This window comes from Pinus tabuliformis, chromosome 2_1 (assembly GCF_031772625.1).
Source record: "Pinus tabuliformis cultivar Carrire ecotype Pingquan chromosome 2_1, CPIR1, whole genome shotgun sequence".
Lineage (NCBI taxonomy): Eukaryota > Viridiplantae > Streptophyta > Pinopsida > Pinales > Pinaceae > Pinus > Pinus tabuliformis.
Window position 1 is genome coordinate 948,382,451 of NC_142299.1, and position 24,355 is coordinate 948,406,805.

The 24,355-nt window shown below is 37.5% G+C and overlaps 1 protein-coding gene across 1 annotated transcript in view; it reads right to left on the reverse strand.

Annotated features, from left to right (window-relative positions):
• LOC149203783 (uncharacterized) overlaps positions 1 to 24,355 on the reverse strand; it is an 84,411-nt gene that overhangs the window by 12,963 nt on the left and 47,093 nt on the right. The window contains exons 2-6 of the mRNA XM_089403552.1: positions 7,060 to 7,166; positions 6,791 to 6,935; positions 4,427 to 6,703; positions 4,210 to 4,294; positions 3,387 to 3,445 (exon numbers count right to left, since the gene is read on the reverse strand). Of these exons, the coding sequence (XP_089259678.1) occupies positions 3,387 to 3,445; positions 4,210 to 4,294; positions 4,427 to 6,703; positions 6,791 to 6,935; positions 7,060 to 7,166 (2,673 nt within the window). The remainder of the gene's footprint in view (positions 1 to 3,386; positions 3,446 to 4,209; positions 4,295 to 4,426; positions 6,704 to 6,790; positions 6,936 to 7,059; positions 7,167 to 24,355) is intronic.

The following is a 24,355-nucleotide window of genomic DNA, read 5'->3' on the forward strand; positions in this document are numbered from 1 at the left end:
GCGATAATGGAATTAAGTTCAACTTTATTATATTAAATGGATAGGGTTCACACACAGATACAAACTGAAATAGTTGAGATAAATAATTTGGCCTCCAAAATAATTTACTGCAATGTTGAAACCAGACCTCCAAAACTGAACTGAAAATTGATAATTGCACCTATGAATTTTGAATGAATTCACAAAGGGGTAAGGTGAGTTTTTGTCCACTCTCACCGAACCACCCAAGGGTTTCTATCCTGGGGCTAACTGAAGTTGAGAACCAGTTTCTCAAAATCTCTCACAAAGAAAATACACAAATCCAAGATGTCCCAAATGATCTCATCCTCCTTTCAGAGACTCGATAGATAGATCTCCAATCTTCTAGAAGTATTTCATTTTGATTATTTTAATATTATTCTAGAAGCTCCCCCTTGACTTCATATAAGTGACTTTTAATTTTATTTTATTTTACTTAAGTCATGTTTGGCTTTTTTCCTTCAATTAATTCTTTTCCCCTTCCTTTATTTAATTAAGTGATTAATAAAGGTCACTTTTAATCCAGGAAAATGGTAAATTGCCCCCCATACTTTCTTTGGTCGTTGGAATTCACTTCTCATCATTTCATCTTGTAGATCTTCTCGTTCTGGTTCCAACGAGCTATTACACGAAGGTGTTCTGTCATATATTCCTCCCAGAATACCACCTTACGCGTAATTAATTTAGGCTCAATAATAACCTCGTTTTATGAGAATTATCGAAATGCAACGGAACCAAAAGAAAGTTGTGTGGATGATCGAATACATCAAGCGAACGTTGTTGGATCCCATAAAACCCCTCAAAACACCTCTGAGACCTCCAATTTTGTAATCCTGCTCCTATGGCCCAGCCATCACATACCTTGGAAATCCATCTTGGTTGTACTATAGAGGAAATTGAAAATGGGGACTTTACTAATAACTAATGACAACATCCTACCACATGGTATGTTGAAAGCTTTTCACATGTTTCCCATTAACACCATCAATCAAATTATCCCACTGAGGTACCACTTTTCTTAAGCATAATACTCCAATTAAACTGATACTAATTATGTTACTCAAATAATTCTTGTATCCCTTTCTTCCTCAAGCTACCAGAATGATTGTATATCTACAACACAGATTTCATAATTATCCTTTGATTGCTTTTTGCCTTTCCATGCCTCTACCATGTAGCATGATCCAATCCATCCACTTGGCAAGCTTTGATTATAAATGTTTCTTTGTCATGGTAATATTAATCAAGGTATAAGCCCATTGATCTATCAAGGTATCAAAAGAGGTTCAACATTTTAGATAGACCGATGAGCATTGACTTGGCCATCAATCCAACACTTATTCATTAGCCCATTAATAGTCTTCAAGAAAACCATGTAGTAGTCAAAATAGCACGTGTCATATACGTGATGATTTGACTTCTCCAAATGTGCATACACATTCCATCCATTGATTGGAAGCTGGTACATGTGTGTTTCCTTTGGTTTGTGCATCAATTCAACTAGCTAGAGCATGTCGCTAAAATTGCAATGTAGCATGTGTCATCCTACCACATCTACAAGTATAGTTTTTCCTTTGCCAACATGCATGGGCACAATGTACACGTGGCATGGTTTCATTGGTCCATGTGGTTGTACCTAATTGATCCTTGGAATAGTCAAGACATCAAGCTATTAGTGTATCAACATGATCATGTGCCACATACTTGAGATGGTCTAGTAAAGATTGACTCAATGATTGGGCCAACAGAGAATAATTTTTTGAAAAATAATTCTTTGGGACATCAAGAGAGTCAATGTATGGAGTAAAGAAAAGAATACATTGGATAACTCCAGGGCATTGACCCGAGGTCCCTCTGACATGATGGTGACCCACACTTGATTAAATCCTAAAACATAATTAAAAGCCTGATCATGTTTGATTCCACATTTGGGGTGCAGTAAACAACTTCGCTTCCAAGACATAACCAAACCCATTGAGGTAACACCCATTGTCCAACACTTGGAAAATTTCAAAAGAACAATAAACTCTGCAAGGTCACCTACAATGAATAATGAAAACCATGAAGCTAAAAGTCGATGTCAAGCACAACTAACATTAAACTTAAGGCATTGATATACCTTCCAAAATCACCATGAAACCTACAACTCTTCCACTTACAATCATATTCACGACCAAAGCAAAATCCTGAAACCTTAAAGACCTACAACAGAATAATCTTTCCATCTATACATAGGGCTTTCTAAATAAATTCAAACAGAGACAACAAAAAAGGGGAAGCAATCCTCTATAGGTGTTATACAATATATCAAGAAATTTCCATTATGGTCAAGAGTTCTAAATCACTATTGCTATCATCTGAGAACTAACTTCATGAAGAACTTCACTGAATACTAAAGTGAAAAATCCAACCATGTTAAAGGACAACTAAGCAACAAGGAATTTATCAAGATAAATCTCTGACTTTAGAAGATCTATAACACAAGTTCTATTTTCGTGACTTTGAAAATCAAGCCCTTTGCTTTCTATTCTACCACAATTTTCAGAAAGTTCGCTACATAATATCAGTTTCTCAGCAAACGATTCTAGTTCTACTCAAGAATTACATGATATGTCAAAGATGTGTTTCCAACCAGCCCTGAGCTTACAAACAACCACTCATCTCCAGCAAGTTAGCTCTGAAAAGAGACGTTTAGAAAGGTAGAATAGGCCCCAAAAGTTATTTTTTTTACTTTTCCATTATAGAATAACATAATAACCTCACAGAAGAATTTTCTGAATAAGTTGCAAAGACAAATACTGCCCAGGAAGAATAATACAAGACAATTCCCAAGATTAAAGCTTTCAAAAGCAATATATAGCTTCGCATTGAGTCTCAAGAAGATTATGCCACACCTTGATAAACCTCGAGAGATCCTGAATCACTTTTGAAGATGCAAGGATTGTAAAACAAGCCCAAAGATCACAAATAGAAAACCAAGACCCCAAAGACCATATAAAAGACATCTGTCATTTCCGACATTAGGCTATTCACACAGTTATAAGAAAAAATACTGAATTATAAACAAGTTTATAGCATCAGGTTATGAAGAACTATCATCAACTAGTAAACCAACGAACAAAGGTTTTGTGTATCATGCCTGTGTACAAGACTGTTACATAAAACATAAAACAAGTTGTGGACACAATTGAAAAATATGATATAAACATTATCTCCAAGGTTAAAACATTGGAAGCAAATATTATCTAGTGTAGTTTAGTAAAACATGTACAATGACTAAACAGAGGATTGAAAGAATAAACAGATCCATTGAACGTTATGGTAATTGAAATCAGTTATTTAACATTTTAAGACAGAAAGTTACTAACCCAATCATAAGCAATTGTTTGGTTGCACCAGTGAGCTAGTGGCGGCACAAGTATTCGCCCTGCATAGAACTTATTAATGTAAGAAGCCTCAACAAAACTTTATTTATTAACCCAAAGAAATGACAGCTATGCTAGCAGAGTTTAGAAATGATTCCATGGACATAAACAAAGTTCATACTAATTGTTTAGAAGACGGCTAAGCATTCTAGAATCTACATTTTCGACCTTTTCCAGTTTGCCATCACCAGATTCCAGTGAGGCAATATTTGTCAAAATCAAAATTTTGGCAATTGCTATTTCCAATGTAGAAATGAACTCAGCACCTTTGAAAACCACTACTGCAATGAGATTGTGCACTCTTAACATCTGATATCTGCAATTCCATAACCCTAAAATGATTCTGGCCAGATTTCAAGCCAAATATGCTGGTTTCCTTCAAATTGCTTTGAGTGGCTGGAAAAGGGCCAATTCGTAGCACATTTAGACTACAGAAATTGTTTACCGTTGTCAAATAATTACAATCCCAGTAAAAGTGGGGGCAACACGGTGGAGTTAATTAAAAAATTGCAATGAAAGTCAATGAAATTTCAGGATGTGTTAAATCCAGATGTTTATATCAGAATATCTGTTCATCATTTGAACAAAAGTAGTCCCGACTCTCTACATGTATTGTCTGTAGTCAATCATTACTCTGATACTAACAGATATCCTCCTACAAAATCTTAAAATACAATATTTGTTGGAATTGCCTACTTTGTTCCGAATGCATTACAAGATTTACATGTAATTTAAAAATGCCAGAGAAAAGTTCCAGAAATTTCACCAGATCTTGAAGTCTTTAAGCCAAAAGCTTTGGACACCTCTTCAGGTGTTGTTTGTACTCGGGATGGAGGAAGAGGGGGTGGAATCTGCAGAACATTGTATAGACAAAAATGTCCACAAGTATCACAACCAATAATTAGAAAAAAGTAACATATGAACATTGAAATGAACCCTGACTGCAACCAAGCATAATATGCATTGCATACACGAGAACTTACCTTTGAATGTGAAGACTGTCTTTTACCAATTAGAGTGCTTGTGGTTCTTTCTGTACCATTCTTTTGAGTTTGCAGGCTATCTTTATCCTTATCAATAGTTTCCTTTACAAGGTCGACACCAAGTTCAGTGTCATGTTCAGCAGACATGTCATGTTCAATTTCAACAGCTACCGGGTTCAGATCACCATCCACAATTTCACTGATATCATCAAGCTTCAGCTTTAAACCATCCTTCATTGTTATCTCATTACACACAAGCCCATTTGAAACATTACACATGAGATTTGCATCCCCTGTCCTACTTTTACTTTTGCCTTCTCTCTTTGTTTTCGTCTTGTTCACAGCTTTCTCAACTCTAATGACATCATTATTAATGTGACTATCTCCTGATGAAAAGGGTATATTTTCTGCAGAAGAATATGAAACGGGTTTCTGGAAATGTAAAAGACCAAATTCTGCCAAATTCTTTTCTTCAGCATGCACTGTCTCATCTGTCCCTTTGCATGCTTTATCTAATGGCGGACTTGTAGGAGTAATTTCTTGATGCAACTCCTCGCAGCGAATCATAGTTTTAACATCAGAATTATTTTTTCTACCATCCATCACAGTAGCTTCATCACATAATATGTCCCTTGAGGCTTCAGAATATGCATTCCTACTATTTCTGCTTCTTATTGTATTGGATTTACTTGGTCTCCCCCTTCTCTTTTTGGAAACAGTGACAACAAATTCTGAAATAAGACTTTCAATTTCTCGGGTCCATTCTACTGGAGTAGAATTATTAATCAATTGCTCCAAATGCACCTTGTTCTGGGATGATTGCTCAATTTCCTGCTTATCAGCTCTAAGATCAGCATCACCCTCTGAATCAGGGAACCTGCCAATGGTCAGGTTTGCATTACAGTCTCCTATGTTCACAGTTCCTGTAGACTCTACCAATTTGGCTTCATCAAGAGAACCCACACAGTCAATCTTTTCTTTGGATTCTTTTGTCCTCTTATATCTTTGTGGAACATTCTCCACAGTTTTAACAGGATCTTTGCCTCTTCTCCTTTTGGGGGTAATTTCCTGACGCAACTCACAGTCAGTCATATCTTTCAATTCGTTACCATCAGAATTATTACTTATGCCATCCATCACTGTACCTTTATCACATAATATGTCTGCTGATGCTTGAGAATACACATTCCTGCTATTAGTATCTGACTTACTTGGTCTCCTTTTGCAACGAATGTCAGCAAATTCCGAAATATGACTTTGCGACCCTTCTTCTACAGGAGTACAATTATCAATTAATTGCTCCAAATGGACACTGTTCCAGGATGATTGTTCAACTTCCTGGTTATCAGTTCTGTTATCAGCATCACCCTCGGAATAAGGTAACTTGTCAATGGTCTGGTTTGCATTGTTTTCTTTTATCTTCACAGTTCCTGTAGACTCTATTAATTTGAATTCATCATGAGAACTCCCACCCTCGATCTGTTTTTTGAAATATTTGCTCTTGTATTTTTGTGAAACTTTTTTCTCAGTTTTTACAGGACCTCTGCCAACATGAAATGCTGAGAAATTTGGAGATTTCGTCCTCCTTAATTCACAGCCAGAATCTGTCCATATATTTTCATGGTCTACTTGTACATCACTGTCCACATCTGATGACTTGAGTCTTGGAGCTTCCTTTTCTACAAATTTACTGGGAACACTTGGAGACAAGTTAGCTTCTGTTACTTTCAAGATATTAGGATTGTCCTGTGATCCCACAAATTCTTTTCCAGAAGCTGTCAACTTATCTTCTTGGACTATCTGTACATGACTGTCCATGTCTGAGGACTTGAAATTTAAAGATTTATTAGGTGCACCTGAACTCAAGTTAGCTTCTGATTCTTTTAAGATATTAGATTTCTCCTGTGATTCCACAACTGTGAAAAGCTTTTCAGGCTTGTCTTCTGTGCTTAGCTTGCAACAAATAGATTGTTTAGACAATTTAGCAGGCTGGGAGTCGTGTCTTACTCTCTTACTGCGCCTTAGTGAGGATTCCCTTCGAGAATCTGTTCTGGACAAGCTTTGTTCTTGTTCCAGTAAACTTGATTTGCCAGTCTCTGTGCCATCAACCTGTACCACTGGGCACTCGGAGTCAGGTTTTTCCACTTTTTCCTTGCTTGCACAATCTTCTGTATTGCTAGCTGGTAGAATATGCATATTGAAACTTGGTTTCCTATTGGATATACTGATAATATGGTTCCAGTTAAATGGAAAACCATGCAGAAATAAATGGATTACCTGATGAACTATGAGTTAGAACATAGAGTAAGTAATCATCATAAAATACCCCAAACTAAAAGAAGAAACAGAAATCATCTACCATACTTGGAAAGGAAAACCATTGTCATTAGTGCATTGTTCATCTATTGTACCCATCAGGAGAACATCAAGACCATCAACCGTCCTCAGCTTGCATTTCTCTAGACGGGATTCTATAGGTGCTGTCCTAAACTTCTCACAATCCAGCAAACTGTAACAATGTAAACCACATAGATGAATATGGATAAAAATTGAAAAAGGTGAAGATACACCAACATAGCCTCCATAAAACAGCTGACCCAGCAACCAGCTGAAAGGTTTCCTATATCTCTTACTCTGGTGTTGTGTACCCTCCAACAGCTACCTGTTCTTCATCATCAATGATGCCATTCTGAGGACAGTCTTTAACCACCCTAATCAAATACCACTTGTATAAAGTAACCTGCATAAACAAAATAAAAATACAATGCAGTCAAAAGTAAATATGTGAGTTAGTACCCTAGCAATATTTGCTTTGAGAGATCAAAATTGTTCAAGGATCGATACTAGGTGCAAAGACAACTGCAAGGAATCTTTCTGACAAGATAAACCACATTCATTTATGTCATGTACCAGAATCCATATCTAGTGTTACGTCAACCAATTAATAACAAATTACTGGCACATTAAATATTCTGAATCATGTTCCTAATAGGAATAATAAACTGTTAAAATTTGGGTACTACCTCACAAGTGGTTCCCTAAGGCTTTGATCTTAAGCATAGGGAAAAGTGTCCAAATTTATTTTTACTTTTCTCCTAAAGTGACTTTATAAGTGGTAAAGTTACATTCTAATTTAAAAGCGACTTTACAAGTGGTAAAGTTACATTCTAATTTAAAGGTGACTTTATTAAATTCAATGAAAAATTAGAAAGTGAAAAAGTGACTATGGAAATAAAAGGCTAAGTGGATTTTTATTTAAGTGGGTGAGTTAAAAAATAGAAAGTGAGAATTAAATGCACATTTATTCTCATCCCTAAATCTAAATGAATCTCAGTCATTAGATCTTAGGGTAACCCAAAAAGTCATTTAGAGAGTTAAAAGTAGAAAAGAAAAAGAAAAAATCAATTCATTCTTTCAAGAGCATTTGAGAGAAAGAGGAGAGAGCAAGGAAAAAAAATTTGAGCAGTGAGGAAGTGAAGGAGAGCAGCAAGAAGACATTTCAACAAAATATGGACGGCAGCGTTTATTGGCACGCATCCTAAGGCAAAACTGTTCAACAGGAGAAAGGCACAGAAATCGAAGAAGAGGGACAGCACAGAAATTGAGGAAAAGGGACAACAACAAGGGCACAAATTTCGAGGCAGTCATACTACTAAAATCCGTGCGGTCCATACAGTTAGTACAAGTTCTGCACACATTTTTCGAGGCAAGTCGTACAACATTTAATGTTGTTTTATTGCTGTAAAAATTTCTGTTTTGGTTGTTCGCTGATTGGCACAATTTTCGAGGTGGAGTTCAAGCACAAAATTCGAGATAAGTTGTAATTTGTGATTGCTGGAATTTTCACTGTGTATTTCAGTTTCTTTGTAAAAGCATTTTCAGAAATAAAAAAGAGCTCTCAAATTGGTTTTCCCCAAGAGTTGTAGGGGGTTTTTCCAAGGTCACATTGACCAAAAATAACTGTGTTATTTTCTGTGTGTGGCTGTCATAATTTTGATGTGTTTTATTTCTGCAATTTCAGCAGTTGTGAAATCTCTAAATTTGTGTTTTCAGAAAAATATTGTCATTTCCAGATTTTTGAATTTTTATCATGCTTGGATTTAAAACTAAATGCATGGAGTGATAAGGAAAACTAACAACCAGAGTGGGGGTTGAAATTTCTTCATGGTATCAGAGCTTGGTTCGCTGAAAAGTGCAGTTTGGGACAGCAAAGTGAAAATTACAGCAAGCTCATTTTTACACAGAAAACAGAAACCTTTACCACAGATTTGAAAATTCAGTTTGGTAGAACAATGAAACATGTCTTTGGGTTTTAGAGTTGAAGACAAGTTGGATGGGCAGAACAACTACAGTGCATGGAAGGAGAAAATCTTGAGCATCTTTGAGGAAGTAGAAGTCTGGGGCATTATGGTAAATACCACACAAAACCCAGTTATAGTACATGTTGACCCTGTACAGTTCGCAGAGATTAACAAAAATAATGCTAAGGCAAAAAGATTGATTCTGGAAGGAATCAAAGACCATGTCATTCATCATGTGAGAGGCAAGACTTATGCACATAAGATGTGGACAGTCTTTACCAGTCTTTACCAGAGCTCAAATGAAAACAAAAAAATGGTCCTAAAGTAGAAACTAAAGGCCATTAAAATGGCTAACACTAATAGTGCTACAACATACCTCACAAAGATCACTTCAGTGAGAGATGAGTTGGCAGTCGTAGGTGAGATCATTGCACCCACTGAGTTGGTGAGAATTGCTTTGAATGGTCTTCCCAAGACTTGGGAGAATTTTGTGGATGGCATTGTTGCACGGGAAAACCTTCCAGATTGGGAGAGGTTGTGGGATGATTGCATTCAAAATGAGATCAGAAAAAACCATTTTGAGGCAGCGAAACAAGTGGAGGAGGATGACAATGTGGCATTGTTAGCAAGAGGCAAGAAAGGCAGAGCAAAGAAGCAAGCTTCCAACAGTGGAGGCAAAGGCAAAGGTAAAGGCAAGCAACAAAACAAGGAGAAAGACTATTCCAAAGTCAAATGTTGGAATTGTCAAAAGTTGGGACACTATGTTGTCGTGTGTCCGGAGAAGAAGAACAAAAAAGGGAAAGACAAACCCATGGCAGCTTCTGCAGAGATAGCGAGCTTCTCAGAAAGCTTTGATCAGGAGTTTGGGTTCATAGTTTGTGAGGCATCTAGTGCAGGATCCCCTGCCATACAGGTTCAGAGGGAGTTTGCATTCCCTGCTACTAGCAGAGCATCTTCTAGCATTTGGTATGTTGACAATGGTGCTTCCCGCCACATGATAGGAGTCAAAGAGTACTTCTCAGAGCTTTCAGAGGGTGATACTAATATGGAGGTAGTACTTGGTGATGACAGCTTTATTAGAGCAATTAATGTGGGAACATTGACAATTGATAGGGGACCCAAACCTCCCTTGAAAATATCAGATGTTCTATATGTGCTTGGAATGAAGAACCTGATATCCGTCTTAGCACTTAAGGACAGGGTATGATGTTTTGTTCAAGAGAGGACTGGTGCTTATATATCCTAGGGGAACTCCAGCTTCTTCAGCTAGAGAGATTGGTGTGCACAATGCCAAGGTGTACAAGTTCTCATTCCAGCCCGTGATGGCATTGAGTAGCAACACCCATGACAGGACCGACAATAGATCTAGCAGTTCAGAGTTGTGTGAGATTTGGCACCGCAGGATGGGGCAGATGTATCATGGGGCCTTGAGTACATTGCAGGAGATCACCACTGGTGTGCCAGATTTCAGTTCTGATCACCTGGATGTATGTAGAGGATGTGCTATGGGGAAGTTTGCCAGATCCCCTTTTCCCAACAGTGACAGCAGAGTGACCGGCATCCTTGACTTGATTCATACCGATGCGAGTGGTCGAACGTCAATTGTATCCTTCAATGGCTATGAGTACTATGTTTTATTCATTGATGACCACTCCAGGAAAGCCTGGATTTATTTCTTGAAGACCAAGAGTGAGGTCTTCAAGCGGTTTCAAGAGTTCAAAGCTCTTGTGGAGACCCAGACAAGTAGGAAGACCAAAGTCCTCAGGTCGGACAATGGAGGGGAGTATACCCTTGGTGAGTTTGTTGATTTTTGTGCTGAGGCAGGCATTATGAGGGAGTTCACAGTTCCTTACTACCCCCAGTAGAATGGGGTTGCAGAGAGGAATAACAGATCCATTGCAGGGGCTGCCAAAGCCATGCTTCATGATTAGGGTTTACCTTTATTTTTGTGGGCCTCTACCTGCAACATTGTTGTGTACTTGCAAAACAAGAGTCCACATTGTGCCTTTGGGAATGTGACTCCGTAGAAGGCTTTTACTGGGAAGAAGCCTGATGTTGGGCACTTTCGTATCTTTGGGTGCCTTACATATTCCTATGTCCCCAAGGAGAACAGGACCAAGCTAGAGCCCACTACAAACAAGGGCACCTTTGCGGGTTATAGCGAGACCTAGAAATCTTATCGGATATATATTCTTGCGCAGAGGAAAGTGGATGTCAAGCGGGTTGTGAAGTTCGAGGACGAGAGAGCTTTCAAGAGGTCACGGGAGTTAGAGTATCTAGAGTCACCAAACCCTCAAGAGCAGCTGAGTCAGTCATAGGGATCCAGTGGTCAGGGATCAGGAGGTAAATCGATTACAGTGTCAAGTCCATCAGTGAGTAGTGGCTCTCAAAGCCAAGGGGATGGTTCTTCGAACAGCATGCAGGGCAATCCACGGAGCAGTTCACAGGGTAGTCCACTAATGGACAGTTCGCACGGTAGTTCAGCATCTACAGACAGAGATTTAGGCATGAGGTCTGGTGGCAAGCCTTCAGGAGTTCAGGCATCTAATGATGATGAGGATTCTTTCACTCCGGTGGGAGAAGTATGCTCAGGGAAGAGAAAGCCCAAGTGGATTCAAAATACCTTGCGTGAGGCCACATCAGTTGTTCGGCCAAAAAGACAAGTTAGAGAGAGTAAACCACCTGAGCGGTTATGTGGTTACATGGCATTGGTAACAAGCATTTTTGACTCTAAGCCTTCTAGTTATGAGGAGGCAGTCTGCCAACAGGTCTAGAGAGAGGCCATGATGGAGGAGTATTCTTCTATTATGAAGAACGATGTTTGGGAGGTAGTGCCGAGGCCTGAAAGTAAATCAATTGTTACTTCTAGATGGCTCTACAAGATAAAGCATGCTGCAGATGGCAACATCGAGAGAAGTTCAAAGCTCGATTTGTGGCGAGAGGGCTCTCACAGGTAGAGGGAGTTGACTGAGGATACCTTCGCTCCAGTAGCTCGATATACATCTATTCGCTCCATTATATCGATTGCAACAGAGATAGATTGTGTTGGCCATGTCGCCTACACCTACCTACAAGTCAGTGAGAAAAGCCTTTAACCCCACAAGGTGTGATTGGTGGCAGGGAAATCAGAGAAGGGGTTGTCACACTAATCCCGAGTCTCTCCGTTTGAGCTATCTCCTAGGTTAGCTAAGGGGGGTGGTCCCTAATGAAAAGTTAAGTTAAAAAAGATGTGAGTTTCTAGGAGAATTGTTAGATTAAATAGATTATTTATTTAAGATTTATAAGCAAACCTGATATGAGCAATAACCATAAACACATAAGATAAGCATGAAATACATAAACAACCAGTGCCTTCAAAGTATTGCTCTTTAAGAAATGAAATTGTTTTTTTTGCTTAGAATGAAGTGAAATGCTTTCAAATGAAAGCCCAAATAAACTTGGACTTGGGTTTCCAAATCGAAAAGGGTTACTTAATTTATGCTTCAACTCTCTTTCTTCAAACTTGAATTGCCTTCAAGAACACTTGTAGGAAAGCAAGCAAAAGAGTTAGCATGCAAAAGAAATAGGGCCTCAAATGCTAGATAAAACCAATATGCACACAAATGAAAGAACAAAATATATGATATTTTTTCAAGATAGAAAAGAAGCAAAGGGCTCATGAAACCCCCTCTTAAATAAATCTCTTGATGTCTTATGAGATTGTTGGTTTGAACAACTTGTGGGATCTTTGATATCCTTGGAGGTGACTATTCCAACCGAAGAAGTCCTCACACTCCAATAGAGTTGACAACCTATCTTTTGAACACAAATATGTCTGCAAACCAATTGTTAGTGCAAAAGAGACTTGGCATATAAAGACCAAGTTGAGCTTGTAATTCAACCGAAAATAACAAGCTACAACAAGAGCACAAAATATGTCAAGCCCAAAGGAGATTTGAGATAATTGCAAATCTCTCATCCCTAGACAATAATGCCCTCAAGCAAATGCACAAAAAAAACAACTAGATAGCAGTGTAAAATCAAATGAATAATAACATCAAATGACACAGGTATACCTCATCAACCAAAGAATGCACCACAAGAGAAGCTAGTAACCCCAAAGACTTTTATTTGTTTATATGAAAGATGAATACAAAAATCCAGCAGAGGCTCCACAAGCCCAACAGCTCGTTCTAAAAATACAAATGAGAGCTGAAGACTCATACAAATAAGAAAATGGGAGATGATCCCAAAGAAAATTCCAATGACAAGTGGAGATGGATTGACAATCCCAATGTAGAAAATCAAATCACAAGTGGCAAGATGACTGGCTGTAAGTGGCAACCTTGACTCCTTGACTGTCCATCGAATATCTTCAAATCTGTTGTGGGTGGCATAAAAAAAGGGCAGCGTATCCCTTTGCTGGCATGTGTGCGCATCTTATTATTGCCAAGTGTGAAATCTGTGGAAATGAATGGGAGCAATATCCCACTAAATTAGCCATAAATCAAATACAACGATCATGTGCCCCACGTGTACCAAATCAATGCCAATCAGATCTGTGTGTTATCATCAACATATGGCTGCCTCTAATTGCTGCGTATGATTTAATTTGTTGGTAGCGTATGTCTTTGGTGTGCATGGGATGGAGGGGGGCAAGAACTGTCCCATGTGGCAGAGTTGTCCCCACTAAAACTGATATCAAAACATGTGCTGTGTTATTAACTTTAGTTGCTGGCTGAGTGGAGTTTCTTTGCTGGCAGCATACATGAGACAATGCTTTGACTTCGAATTTTATGGCATGTGCATATTTGCCTTTGATAAACCATACGTAGAGTTGGAGGGTGAGGTGGGGTCCACTCCGCACTCACACTTTTAACACAAGACTTTGGCTTAAATCAAATCCATTAATTTGAATTAAATCACATGTAAATTATTAGCCATACGTAATATTTCAATGTTGCCTCTTAATTCAACGTTGGACCATATGACTTGAGTTGTGGCTTGATGTGGTGGGCTCCACATAATTACCACATCATATTTGAATTTCATTTGGAACTGCCTTGTTATTTGATTGACTTTTTTTGTCTTTGGAAAAATTTAGAAATCTTTCCAATTATTGATCATTTTCATTTTTTTCCTCATTTTTTGCCACTATCATTTGAAAAATCGACTTTTGAAGGACTCTAAGTCATTTCTTGACCCCCAAAGTGGGTCCGAGGATAATGCTGGACCTCTAAGGATGAATTTCGAGTAGTCATACGCCCCAAACATTTACTAAGGCCACTTATTTACACCATTACATAGAAAATAATTAAAAAATCCTGTTTTGCGAGAAATTTTTAATTATTAAAAAATCCTACCTAGACCTAGCCAAATTCCACGAAACTTTTTGTGTGATCTAGTATGGTAATATACAGACTCTAGACGCTAAGATGTATCTGGGGCTCAATCTTCAAACCGTCACCCTGGCTTTGGGATAAAACGTGAGTGAAAAGACCTAGAAAATTATCTGCCTCTGAAAAAGAAGGGATATTTAGCCAGATTAAAAAAACAATCCAAGGTGTACTCATTTTCTGATAGAGTCCCAACATCCTAAGCCTGTTACAGGCTCAAAACTCATCATTACTAGTATCACTTATTACAATTCCCTGCAGGGTGTGTAATCTGGGTACAAGAAAGATGATGAGAAGATAGAAGTAGAGTTAAAAAACTCTGTTGACTAACGATAACTGATGGTACAAGTGTCCTCTGAATCATCCTTGGGCATCGAGTCTTCATATAATCATCAGGTGCCACTCCAGTGGTCAACAAGTTGGAAGATCCATCAGATGGATGCAAAAACCGCATTTCTCAATGGCTTCATCTAGGAGGAGGTTTATATTGAGCAGTCGCAGGGCTTTAGGGTGCATGGGAAGGAGTCCCATGTATGCAGATTGAAAAAGGCACTCTATGGCCTCAAGCAAGCTCCTAGAGCTTGGTACTCTAGGATTGATACATACTTGCAGCAGTTGGGTTTCACAAAGAGTGAGGCTGATCCGAACCTATACTTCATTGTGGTGGGTGAGGAGCCTCTCATTCTGGTGTTGTATGTTGATGACTTGATCATCACTGGTGCAGAGAGACTCACTAAGGGCTGCAAGAGAAATCTTGCTTCAAAGTTTGGGATGAAGGATATTGGCTTGATGCATTATTTTCTGGGATTGGAAGTGTGGCAGGAGGAGGGGCATTTCTTCCTAGGACAAGGGAAATACATTGTGGATATTCTTAGCAGATTTCACATGGAGGATTGCAAAGTCATGTCTACACCTATGATCACTAACTGGAAAAAGCTTCACGCTTCTGATTCCGAGTTGGTGGATCCTACTCTATAGAGAAAGTTGATTGGTTGTTTGATGTACTTGGTCAAAACTCGATGAGATATATGTTTTGCAGTTAACACTATGAGTCAGTTGATGTGTGAGCCCAGGAGAGTGCAATGGGTGGCTACAAAACACATTCTTCGTTACTTGCAGGGGACTGTGGATATTGGTCTGGATTATAGACAAGGTGATGGAGTGAGACTGGCAGGGTACACGGATTCAAATTGCGCAGGTTGTGCTTCAGATAGGAAGAGTACTTCCGAGTGTTGTTTTGAGCTGGGTTCGACAGCTCTGTCGTGGATCAGCAGGAAGCAACAGTCAGTTGCATTGAGCTCAGCTAAGGCAGAATATATGGCAGCTAGTTTGGCTAGTTGTGAGGCCATATGGCTTCGCAAGGTGTTGTTTGGTTTATTTGGTCAGTCGTTGAGACCTTCAGTAATTTACTGTGATAATCAGAGTTGCATAAAACTCACGGAGAATCCAGTTTTTCATGACAGGTCAAAGCATATTGAGATCAAGTATCACTTCATTAGAGACTATGTCCAAAAGGGAGTTGTCAGGCTTGAGTACATTTCCACAAATGAGCAGGTAGCGGACATTTTCACCTAAGCCTTACCACAGGACAAGCATGTCTACTTCAGAGACAAGATGGGAGTGATGAGGAACACTTTCCTCGATAAGGGATGTGTTAAAATTTGGGTACCAGAGGACAAGTGGATCCCTAAGGCTTTGATCTTTGGAATAAGGAAAAGTGTCCAAATTTATTTTTATTTTTCTCCTAAAGTGGCTTTATAAGTGGCAAAGTCAATTTAATTTAAAAGTGACTTTATAAGTGGTAAAGTTACATTCTAATTTAAACGTGACTTTATAAGTGGTAAAGTTACGTTCAAATTTAAAAGTGACTTTATTAAAGTCAATGAAGAATTAGAAAGTGAAAAAGTGACTATGGAAATAAAAGGATAAGTGTGAGTTAAAAAATAGAAAGTGAAAATTAAATGCACATTTGTTCTCATCCCTAGATCTAAATGAATCTCAGCCATTAAATCTTAGAGTAACCCAAAAGGTCATTTAGAGAGTTAAAAGGAGAAAAGAAGAGGAAAAGATCAATTTATTCTTTCATTAGTATTTGAGAGAAAGAGAAGAGAGAGCAAGGAGAAAATTTCTGAGCAGTGAGGAAGTGAATGAGAACAGCAACAAGACATTTCAGCGAATCTGGACATCAGCATTTATTGGCAAACATCCCAAGGCAAAATCGTACAGTAGGAGAAAAGCACAAAAATCGAGGAAGAGGGGCAGCACAGAAATCGAAGAGGGACAACATCAAAGGCATGAATTTCGAAACGGATTTGGGCATGAATTTTGAGGCGGATTTGGGCACGAATTTCGAAGAAGTCGTACTGTTGCAATCTGTACAATCCATACAAGTTTTGGGCACATTTTTCGAGGCAAGTCGTGCAACATTTAATGTTGTTTTATCGTTGTAAAAATTTATGTTTTGGTTGTTCGCTGATTGGCACGATTTTTGAGGTGGAGTTCAAGCATGGAATTCGAGATAAGTTGTAATTTGTGATTGCTGGAATTTTTACTGTGTATTTCAATTTCTCTGTAAAAGCAATTTCAGAAATAAAGAAGACCTCTCAAACTGGTTTTCCCCAAGAGTTGTAGGGGGTTTTCCAAGGTCACATTGACCAAAAATCACTGTGTTATTTTCTATGTGTGGCTGTCATAATTTTGTTGTGTTTTATTTTTGCAATTTCAACAATTGTGAAATCTCTATATTTGTGTTTTCAAAAAAATAGTTATTTCCAGATTTTACAATTTTTATCATGCTTGGATTTAAAACTAAATGCATGGAGTGATAAGGAAAATTGATAACCGAAGTGGGGCTTGAAATTTCTTCATAAACTACCTTATATAAGCTTACAAGGTAATACAACCATTGTATTAGAAATATCTAGGAGGAAAATATCTACATTGATAAGAAATTGTTATTCAAACAATCTCTAGGGTATTCAATCCATTTCAGGTAGGTATGTTATTTCTTGAATTATTTTGGCTTAGTTTAATGATTTTGTTATCATGGCATCACAGGGTTTAAGGTATTAAACAACTTTATGGATGAATGATTATGGAACTATCTTCAAGGAAGGTGTGCATTTAATGAATATCTTGGCTCAATTTTGTTGCATGGCATTACTTGACCTAATGACACCCAAAAATAATTGTTTTAGAATCACCTTCAAGGAAGTTGAATTTGTCAAAATAGCAAACAATTAAAAAAATAATAGCTTTTAATCAAAAAATCGAGTCAGTGTCAGCGTAGATGTCTGCAAAAAATTTCAGCTCAGATAACACAAAATTATTAGACATAACTAGGCACTTCTAGAAATTTCCCCATTTTCACAAAACAAAAACTACTTTCTATTTATTGAAGGCATACTTCCTTCTGTATTTTTTTGCAAATGGATTGATCAAAACCACATCAACATACTACTTTTCCACATCACCAACTAACCTTCATAGCCAGTCAGTTCATTGAAAGGAACAAAGAGATATGGCAAGTTGATTAGCCACTCTTTAAAACCATCATCTTTGCAAATGTAAGTTCATGGAGGACAAGCACCTTACCCAAGAGTTAAGACCAAAGAAGTTCATCAATTGATCTAGTTGTTTGTCTCTACCCTAAGTTTGTGAGAACCCACCTTGAATTGGGCTAGGGGCATGTGAAGGTGTGTACACAATGGCAGAGTGTATACTATGGTTGAACAATGATTCAATCTCTAAGCTCCAAGAAGGGTTCAGCATAGAAGGCCATCTTTGGGCATAACCCACCATGAGGGTTAACCCAAGTGATTTGGATAAACTGCCTTAATGTCATCCCTAATTATTGTATTTCACTCATGTCTAATAGGTAGGAGGTGGTCAAGTGCATCCACAAAATATCTAAATGAAGGGAGATGGTCCATATGAATGCCCATGGGCACTAAAAGATCCAAAACCCACATGAACCAATGTTGAGCCTGATGTGAAGGGCTAGTGTTACGAACCTTGGGCCTTAAAAATTATAAGAAACCAACAATTACAATCAACTATGATGGGGAAATCTCTTCTTACAATGAATAAAATGTATAAGACAAGATTTGATGATCCTAAGACTATGTTTCCATAGTACATATATAGGAGACAAAGGGTAGATTATAATGAAACGGTATAATGAAAGGTTCTCACTGACATAACAATATGACAATAAAAACATAATAACTAATACTTAGGGCTTAATAAGGGGTTTTAGAGTCGACATGGCACTTCTTCATTAATCTGTGGTAAAATAGCTTGAATTGGGATCTTGTAACCAAGAAACAAGGAAGACCACATGAAAATGGACGCAACTCCAATTTGTAAGCCACACTTTCAATCCTCTACAACACCTTCTAAGGGCCATAATGCATCAATGCTAATTTATTGTCCTTTTGTTACTTGAGGGAAATCTCTATATATGGTTGTATTCTCACAAATACCCAATTCCCCACTTCAAATTCCCTTTCATTGCAATGTTTATCTACTTGTTGTTTCATCATGTTATGTGCTATAACCAATTTCATCTTTGATAGTTTGAAAACCTATTTTTGGTTCCCTATGTTGTCGTCCACTGCTTGAGGCCTTACAGTCCCATTCAAGGGTGATGTGATGGATGGAGGATGACATCCAGAAAGTGCCATAAATGGGGAGATTTCTGATGAAATATGCAAGGCTGTGTCAGAAGTGACTTTATAAGTGGCAAAGTCAATTAAATTTAAAAGTGACTTTATAAGTGGTAAAGTTACATTCTAATTTAAAAGTGACTTTATAAGTGGTAAAGTTACATTCAAATTTAAAAGTGACTTTATTAAAGTCAATGAAGAATTAAAAAGTGAAAAAGTGACTATGGAAATAAAAAGCTAAGTGTGTGAGTTAAAAAATACAAAGTGAAAATTAAATGCACATTTATTCTCATCCCTAGATCTAAATGAATCTCAACCATTAGATCTTTGGATAACCTAAAAAGCCATTTAGAGAGTTAAAAGGAGAAGAGAAGAGGGAAAGATCAATTTATTCTTTCATGAGCATTTGCGAGAAAGAGAAGAGAGAGCAAGGAGAAAATTTCTGAGCAGTGAGGAAGTGAATGAGAGCAGCAACAAGACATTTCAGCGAATTTGGACATCAACATTTATTGGCACACATCCCAAAGCAAAATCGTACAGTAGGAGAAAAGCACAAAAATCGAGGAAGAGGGGCAGCACAGAAATTGAAGAGGGACAACATCAAGGGCATGAATTTCGAGGCGGATTTGGGCATGAATTTCGAAGCGGATTTGGGCACGAATTTCGAGGAAGTCATACTGTTGAAATCCGTACAATCCATACAAGTTTTGGGCACATTTTTCGAGGCAAGTCGTGCAAATTTAATGTTGTTTTATCGCTGTAAAAATTATGTGTTGTTCGCTGATTGGCACGATTTTTGAGGTGGAGTTCAAGCATGGAATTCGAGATAACTTGTAATTTGTGATTGCTGGAATTTTTACTATGTATTTCAATTTCTCTGTAAAAGCATTTTCAGAAATAAAGAAAACCTCTCAAACTGGTTTTCCCCAAGAGTTGTAGGGGGTTTTCCAGGGTCACATTGACCAAAAATCATTGTGTTATTTTCTATGTGTGGCTCTCATAATTTTGTTGTGTTTTATTTTTACAATTTCAGCAATTGTGAAATCTCTAAATTTGTGTTTTCAAAAAAATAGTTATTTCCAGATTTTACAATTTTTATCATGCTTGGATTTAAAACTAAATGCATGGAGTGATAAGGAAAATTGATAACCAAAGTGGGGCTTGAAATTTCTTCATAAACTGCCTTATATAAGCTTACAAGGTAATACGACCATTGCATTAGAAATATCTAGGAGGAAAATATCTACATTGATAAGAAATTGTTATTCAAACAATCTCCAGGGTATTCAATCCATTTCAAGTAGGTATGCTATTTCTTGAATTATTTTGGCATAGTTTGATGATTTTGTTATCATGGCATCACAGGGTTTAAGGTATTAAACAACTTTATGGATGAATGATTATGGAACTATCTTCAAGGAAGGTGTGCATTTAATGAATATCTTGGCTCAGTTTTGTTGCATGGGCATTACTTGACCTAATGGGACCCTAAAATAATTGTTTCAGAATCACCTTCAAGGAAGTTGAATTTGTCAAAATAGCAAACGATTAAAAAATAATAGCTTTTAATCAAAAAATCGAGTTAGTGTCAGCGTAGATGTCTGCAAAAAATTTCAGCTCAGATAACACAAAATTATTGGACATAACTAGGCACTTCTAGAAATTTCCCCATTTTCACAAAACAAAAACTACTTTCTGTTTATTCAAGGCATACTTCCTTCTGTATTTTTTTTCAAGTGGATTGATCAAAACCACATCAACATACTACTTTTCCACATCACCAACTAACCTTCATAGCCAGTCAGTTCATTGAAAGGAACAAAGAGATATGGCAAGTTGATCAGCCACTCTTTAAAACCATCATCTTTGAAAATGTAAGTTCATGGAGGACAAGCACCTTACCCAAGAGTTAAGACCAAAGAAGTTCATCAATTGATCTAGTTGTTTGTCTCTACCCTAAGTTTGTGAGAACCCACCTTGAATTGGCCTAGGGGCATGTGAAGAGCGTGTACACAATGGCAGAGTGTATACTATGGTTGAACAATGATTCAATCTCTAAGCTCCAAGAAGGGTTCAGCATAGAAGGCCATCTTTGGGCATAACCCACCATGAGGGTTAACCCAAGTGATTTGGATAAACTGCCTTAATGTCATCCCTAATTATTGTATTTCACTCATGTCTAGTAGGTAGGAGGTGGTCAAGTGCATCCACAAAATATCTAAATGAAGGGAGATGGTCCATATGAATGCCCATGGACACTAAAAGATCCAAAACCTACATGAACCAATGTTGAGCCCGATCTGAAGGGCTAGTGTTATGAACCTTGGGCATTAAAAATTATAAGAAACCAACAATTACAATCAACTATGATGGGGAAATCTCTTTTTACAATGAATAAAACATATAAGACAAGATTTGATGATCCTAAGACTATGTTTCCATAGTACATATATAGGAGACAAAGGGTAGATTATAATGAAACGGTATAATGAAAGGTTCTCACTGACATAACAATATGACAATAAAAACATAATAACTAATACTTAGGGTTTAATAAGCGGTTTTAGTGTCGACATGGCACTTCTTCATTAATCTATGGTAAAATAGCTTGAATTGGGATCTTGTAACCAAGAAACAAGGAAGACCACATGAAAATGGACGCAACTCCAATTTGTAAGCCACACTTTCAATCCTCTACAACACCTTCTAAGGGCCATAATGCATCAATGCTAATTTATTGTCCTTTTGTTACTTGAGGGAAATCTCTTTATATGGTTGTATTCTCACAAATACCCAATTCCCCACTTCAAATTCCCTTTCATTGCAATGTTTATCTACTTCTTGTTTCATCATGTTATGTGCCATAACCAATTTCATCTTTGATAGTTTGAAAACCTATTTTTGGTGCCCTATGTTGTCGTCCACTGCTTGAGGCCTTACAGTCCCATTCAAGGGTGACGTGATGGATGGAGGATGACATCCAGAAAGTGCCATAAATGGGGAGATTTCTGATGAAATATGGAAGGATGTGTTGTACCATGATTCTACCAAGGGCAACCACTTGACCCATTGCCTCTACATATCACAATATAGATATCCTTCTAAACATGTATTCGCAATATCATTTTGCCCATTAGATTGAGAACAGTAAGATGAGTTGCGAGCCAATTAAGTACCTAGACAAGAAAATAATTTAGTCTAAAAATTTCTAGTCAAAATTGGATCTTTGTCACTTATAATAATCTTCGATATTCCATGTAGCATTTGGAATCTTTCCAAGAATGCTTCTACCATTGTACTTGCTTTAAAAGGATTAGAAAGAGAGCAAAAATGTGCATACTTTGTCACTCGATCTACCACTACCACAATGACATTTTTTTCTTCAAATTTAGTTAAACCTGTAATAAATCCATTGAAATTTCTTCACAATGTCGGCTTGGTATGGCTAGAATGGTTGTAGCAGCTCAAGGGTCTTGATTGTCTCCCCCTTATTTTGTTGGTATACCATACAAACTTTTGCACATCTACAATAAGATCTTCCCAAAAACATCTTTCTTGATCCAATGGTATGTTTTCATGAACCCTAAATGCCCTCCTACAAGAGAAGTGTGTAATTCCAAAAGGACCTTTTCTTTGAGTTGAGAACTCTTACATAAGTACAAGCAATCTTGATACCACAACAAATCATTCTTCCACATAAACTGTTATATTGCATCGAGGTCCTCTTGTAGTTGTTGATTGATCTTGTGAGCCTTCACACCTTGCTTCCATTCTATCGTTGCTTCTTCCACCTAACCAAATTGTGGAATATAAATAGTGCATATTAAACTCTTTGTCTTCCTCTTTCCTTAAGAGTGCATTTGTCACAATATTTTATTTTCCGTTTTTGTAGATAATTTTGGAGTCATAACCTAGCATCATTGTAACCCATTTTTGTTGCTTTTCTGAAGACAGTGTTTGTTCCAAGAAGTACTTCAAACTATCATGATGTGTTTTTACTTTGAAGTGTCTTTCTATTAGGTATGGGCACCATTTCTTAACTGCACATACTATGGCCAACATTTCTTTTTCATAGATGGGTCTGAGTAAGTTCTTTCTTTTAACTTCACTACTTTCAAAGGCAAGAGACCTTCCTTCTTGCATCAAAATTGCACCAAACATAGATCCAACTTAGTCTCCATGAGATTCATCTAATAATTCATCAATGACAAGAATAGGAAACTTATCTTTGATTGTCATTTTGTTGAGCTATCTGTAATATCGACACACACCATGGACCATCCTCTTTTATAACCATTACCAATAGTGAAGAGAAAGTGCTCTAGCTAGGTTGAATGATGCCAACCTCTAACATTTCATGAGCCCTAAGAGGCACAAAGCGTCGCAACATTTCGAAGTTCAGAAACAGGTACATTTAGAAACGTCGCCTCCAAAAAATGGAAATGTTAGCTGAAACGTCAGTTGAAACGTCATATATGTATATATATATATATATATATATATAGATATATATATATATATATATACAAAATAAATTTATAAATAAGTGAATAACACATTATCTTGAAAGAAAAGAGGGAATAAGACCCATAGATGACAATTTATAAGGACAACCAAGTCTATATTAACTATCGTAAATGATTACATGATGGTTGAGTTTCGACCGAGTTTCAGTCGAGTTTTGACTACGAGTACGACCCAAAACATCGGGTTCCTAGAAGTTTCGTGCAACTTAGCTTGAACCATACTCACAATCTCACTTTTTTGTGCATATGGATACATGCAATGCCTAATGTTAGGTGGTACATTTCCAGGTTGCAAATGAATAGCATGGTCATGATCTCGAGCAAGTGGAAGACCCATCTCTCCATATACCTTAGAATGATCATTTATAAACTTTGGAGATCTATTGTAGCAAAGGATACAAATGTTTAAACACTCAATGAACACAATTGTGCAATTACACCATGGTGTCCCTTTTCTAGCAATTTTGTCTTGCTATAAGAGCCTATCACTTTAGAGGGTTTCCCTTAGATACCTCTAAGGTAAATTTCCTTTCCTTTTGAGGAAAATCTAATGAAAATATCCCAATGGGCAATGAACTACCTCATTAAGGGGTAATACAATTGTTATTTCATTCAAAGCAAGCTCTAACCATCGAGCTATGAGTAATAATACAAAGAAAAGAAAGAAAGAAAAAAGCAAAAGTAAAAGGTTCACAATAGGGGTTGAAAAGCAAAGGCCGAGTTGGTAACTCAACCATCCATAATTGCTCACTCCTCACATCTATACAATCAGGGTGTGGATCCCCCATCAGCCAGTCCCTTTGATGTTGCACTTGGCCACAAAGTCTTGTCTCCTCTGTTTCCATCATTATTATTCACTGACACCTATCGATTGAAGGGTGGAATGAGGAAATGTTACTTCCCCCTTAGGGGATGGAAACACCTAATAGGATTGTCCTTTAGCCACTCCCACCTACGGAGAAAACACCATTGCAAGTTCAAGGCCGTGATTTTGGAAAGGGATCCTTATTTGAAGTATTAAATAGCCCATAACACTCAAGCTTGGTTCACTTAGATGCAA